Source organism: Crocuta crocuta, unplaced genomic scaffold, assembly GCF_008692635.1.
Source record: "Crocuta crocuta isolate KB4526 unplaced genomic scaffold, BGI_CrCroc_1.0 scaffold458, whole genome shotgun sequence".
NCBI classification, from domain to species: Eukaryota; Metazoa; Chordata; class Mammalia; order Carnivora; family Hyaenidae; genus Crocuta; species Crocuta crocuta.
This window is the reverse complement of record NW_027531908.1, coordinates 168,493-172,623: the sequence shown is the minus strand read 5'-3', so window position 1 is coordinate 172,623 and position 4,131 is coordinate 168,493. Positions and strand designations below refer to the sequence as shown.

The window sequence follows — 4,131 nt, the reverse complement described above, 5'->3', positions numbered from 1 at the left end:
GCCCTGCGTTTTCCGGCAGCTCAACCACGCGTGCAACGGCCCCGGCCTGTCGGTCCTGTGCTTCACGCGCCACGACGTCCTGGAGCACTTCAGCGTCTACGGGACAGCGCTGAGCATGTGGGTCTCGCTGATGGGTGAGTGGCCGCACCTCGTCGCCCAGCTTCCCGGCCGTCCTCGCGCCCACCCGCACCCCCCCCCGAAAAATCCAAGCCCGGTGACTCTGCTGCCCAGCCCTCATCTGGAGCCTCCTCCCCCTCCCGGGGTCCAAGCACAGTTTAGTCTACGAACGCACAGTCCTTACAGGCCCCAACCCCCACTCTCGAAACTTCCCTAATTTGCACACTTAGTAGAGGCTTGTTCCGACAAACGTACGCTAGAGCCGTGGCCGGAGCCAGTGGAAGTGGGGAGACCGCTGCCCGCAGCCCGGGGTTTGCCCCCAAGACGCTCCTTGCGGCCCCTGCAAGCACTGATGCGCGTCAGCTCGGGCGTTACCAGGATGGAAGCACTCGAGACGTGTTGCGCTGTGACTTTCTTCTCACTTTCCAACGCCTCCCGGCGATGTGCGTCCGGGCACGCGGACCCCTTGGCTCGGGGCCCCCTGCTGTGCGCCCAGGCCCCGTGAAGGACCAGATCTTCCTGGTCTCTCACCTGGGTGTCCTTGTCTTCGCCCTCGGGGTCCCCGGGGAGCGGGCGCGTGCTGACCTCCCTGTGAAGCCGCTTCCCACCGGCGCGGCCCAGGCTGCTCCGTCCACGCCTTTCCCTGAAGACCCACTAGAACTCAGACCTGGGGTGACCGGGCTGGGCCGTGGGCTCTCTCTGGCTGAGGGCACCCCGCACTGGGGCCCCACAGGGTTGCCTCTGGGGGAGCAAGCGGCCAGGAGGGGCAGGGCAGCGGCTCACGTGGGCCGGTTCCTCTCCCCGCCCTCCAGCGCTGGCCGACTTCGACGAGCCCAAGAGGTCGACTTTTGTGATGTTTGGCGTCCTGACCATCGCGGTCCGCATCTACCACGACCGGGGGGGCTACGGGGTGTACTCGGGCCCCATCGGCGCAGCCGTCCTCATCATCGCCACGAAGTGGGTGCGTACTGCCTGGGCCTGTCCCCCCTCACCCCTCCGCCTCGGGCTCCCCGTTTACCTCCCCGTCTCGCTAAAACACGGAGACAGTGAGCACTGGGCGCCCCCGCCCCACAGACACGCGCGAGCTCTGGACCTAAGCCAAGTGACTTCACTTCTCTGCCTCAGTTTCTATGTCTGTGAAGCGATTATCACCACAGTGGCCTAGTCCTTACTTCATAGGGTTGGTTCCAAGATGAACTGAGATAATGTATTTAAAAGTACTGGCTTCTAAGGTGCTCAACAAACAGGAGCAATTAGGATTATTGTTATTAATATTATTGCAGAAAGTGACTGCTTTAAAGATGCAAAATCAACTGGAAATGGCCTGGGTTAATCCGGGAAGACTTCCTGGAGGGGTGAGCCTAGAGTTTGGTTCTAGGGAGGAAGGAAATTGTGGTAAACGGTGGACAGGAAGATGAAAACTGCCCCTAAGTGTTGAGTAAATCCAAGCTGCAGTTTCTAACACTGACAACCCTTCACTGCACACCCACCCCAGGGGGTAACGCACCAAGTAAGCCCTTACACACGGTTCCCAGGCCTCCCCGAATCCTCTGTTGTATCAAGGCCCCCCAAGGCGGTGAGGCCTGAAACTCACTCACACTCCCCAGGCTGATGAGGGACCCAGCGGCATTGCCTGGGACCCCAGAAGGGAAGGAGCCGCGGCTTGCAGGGCCAGAACATAGGCCTGGACTCCCCGCAGGCCTGAGGCTAGGCTCACTCCCCAGCCGGGTGGCAGCCCAGGCCCCAGGGAGACGTCCCTATGCCACATTTTCGCCCCTTTGGAGCTCCTCCTGGAATCTCGGGGTCCCAACTCCAAGTGCTGGCGGAAGGCCTGGTCTGACACACACCCACTCAAGGCGCGGAAATTAAGCACTGACCTCAGAGGATGGGCCGCCGGGCCGCCTGGGAAGCAGGAGGGCAGTTCTCTGAGAAGAGGGGTCCAGCCGGGCAAGTGGCTGCAGGAAGTGCCCACCAACCCATTTTACTGCAGGAGGGAAAATAAAGTTCCGCCGCCATCCTTCCAAACGCGCCCCGGCTCCTCCCACAGCCAGGGAGAGGGCATTTGTTTGGCAAGGCAGTTAATGCAGAAAGTAGGGCTCCGAGAGGTCAGCAACCAGCAAGAAGTCACAGCAGCACCGGGCACGGCCAGGCCTCGACTCTTCAAGCAAGGGAAGGGAAGGGAAGGGAAGGAAACTCTTTCTCACTGGGGCTCGGAGAAGCACGGCTGGCCTGGGCCTGCCTCGGAGGAGGGGAAGCACGTTGGGTATGCCGCGTCTGGGCCCAGGGAAGGCCCACATTAATGAACATGCTGGAATGCATAAACACAGAGCCCTAGGCTTCGATAATGCGCTCACTCCTGGCAGGAAGTAGAATAGGCTCCTTGGCCTGCCCTGGAGGGATGTCTCCACCCCCCACCCCCGCAGATCCTGGCAGGTCTGAATCCAGGCTGCATTGTAATCCGCCAGAATAGAATTCACTCCTCATGTCCCCAAGAAGCGTCACGGGGACTTCCTCGGCCTTTGGGCTGTGGATCCGGCCACAGGAACTGAGTGGCTGCCTGGCTCCCTCCATCTGGGGCTCAAATTGTGTTTTTCAGACCATTTAGCGTGGAGTTTATTTTGGATTTTCAAGGGCAGTTGTTTCCTGGAACGAGGGTGGATTTTTCTCCAGGAGGCTCGTCCCTACTTGAGCCAGAGCTGGGAGCAGCAGCCCTCGGGGACAGGAAGCAGAGCCGGGTGCAGGGCTGAGGGGCTGGGCCAGGCCGGGCTCCCGCAGGCCCAAGGGCGCCCAAGGCCGCAGCTGCACCTAAGCGCTGTCTGTGCTGTGCGGGTCCTGATTCCTCATCGGCAACGGTAAGGTCGAGAAACCTAAAAAACGGGCTTTGGGGGCCAAAGCTGCCCTGACCCGGTGCAAGCCTACTCGGGGGCTCTGTGCGCTCCGCCTGGTGGGCTTGCGCAGTGGGGGGCACGCCCCCAGCCCCCCGGGGCCCCCAGCATGCACAGTGTGCGTGTGTAGGTTTGCCGCAAACCTCTCCGCCCTGAACTCTGAAACGCTTTGGAACGGCCGAGGGTTCAAGATTTCAGGATGTGGACCCGCATTTACTGCATGATTTCAGTGTATGTGAAGCCGACTTCAAGTGCCCGCTTGAACCTTCCACTAACGCCCGGACCTGGGAAACCACACATTTAACATACAGGTCGGGCCGTCTCGTAAACACCGCGAGGGGCATCCGTGGAAGCAACTAAGGGCTTCTGGGGGCATCCACTCAGGCGCCCCCGGCCTCACCGGCGGGAGGGCCAGCGCTCCCGCCCTCTGGCTGGCGGAGGTGCATGTGAAAGGGCGGCCTTGTTGCCTCCCAAAGAGTCAGGCAGGGGCGGGTCCTCATCAGGAGAACGGGCACAGCGGTTCCCAGCTCGGTCGCCCAGGCTGGGGGCCCCTCCGGGTCCTGCAGCCGCAGGGCTGGGCGTCTGGGCATCTCTGCCGCCCGAGCTCGGCCACGGGGCGCATGCCCAGGGCGGCCTCGTCCACATCACCACCCCCTGTCCCCGCAGCTGCAGCGCATGAAGGAGCAGAAGGGTCTGTACCCCGACAGGAGCGTCTACACCCAGCAGATAGGCCCCGGCCTCTGCTTCGGGGCACTGGCCCTCATGCTGCGATTCTTCTTCGAGGTACGAGGCCTGGGCCCCCTCGGGGCGGCCTCACTTTCCTGCTTTTCTGTCCCTCCTGGCGGGTGTAGGGGAGCCTCCCTCCCACCGCAGCACAATCCGTCCCCAGCACCCGGGCGGACGCGCCAACCTGAGATGAGGTGCGCGACCCAGAGGGGGCCTGGGGCACCTGCAGGAAGGGGGGGGAGGGGACGGGGGAGCCCCAGGCTCCTTGTCAGAGGCCCAGCGGGTGGGGTTTGCTATCAGGAAAGAAGGCCTGGGCTGGACGCTGAGGGGAGGCTCCTTGCAGGAGGCCACGTGGCCACTTTCCTGAGCTGGTTGGGGGGGAGGGGGACTGGCAGGTGCCCTG

At 62.7% G+C, this 4,131-nt stretch overlaps 1 protein-coding gene across 1 annotated transcript in view; it reads left to right on the top strand.

The window, feature by feature from the left end:
* The window catches only part of MYMK (myomaker, myoblast fusion factor), a 10,365-nt gene that overhangs the window by 4,007 nt on the left and 2,227 nt on the right, over nucleotides 1–4,131 (top strand). Inside the window, exons 2-4 of the mRNA XM_077774620.1 lie at nucleotides 20–134; nucleotides 930–1,078; nucleotides 3,669–3,785. Coding sequence (XP_077630746.1) covers nucleotides 20–134; nucleotides 930–1,078; nucleotides 3,669–3,785 — 381 coding nt within the window. The remainder of the gene's footprint in view (nucleotides 1–19; nucleotides 135–929; nucleotides 1,079–3,668; nucleotides 3,786–4,131) is intronic.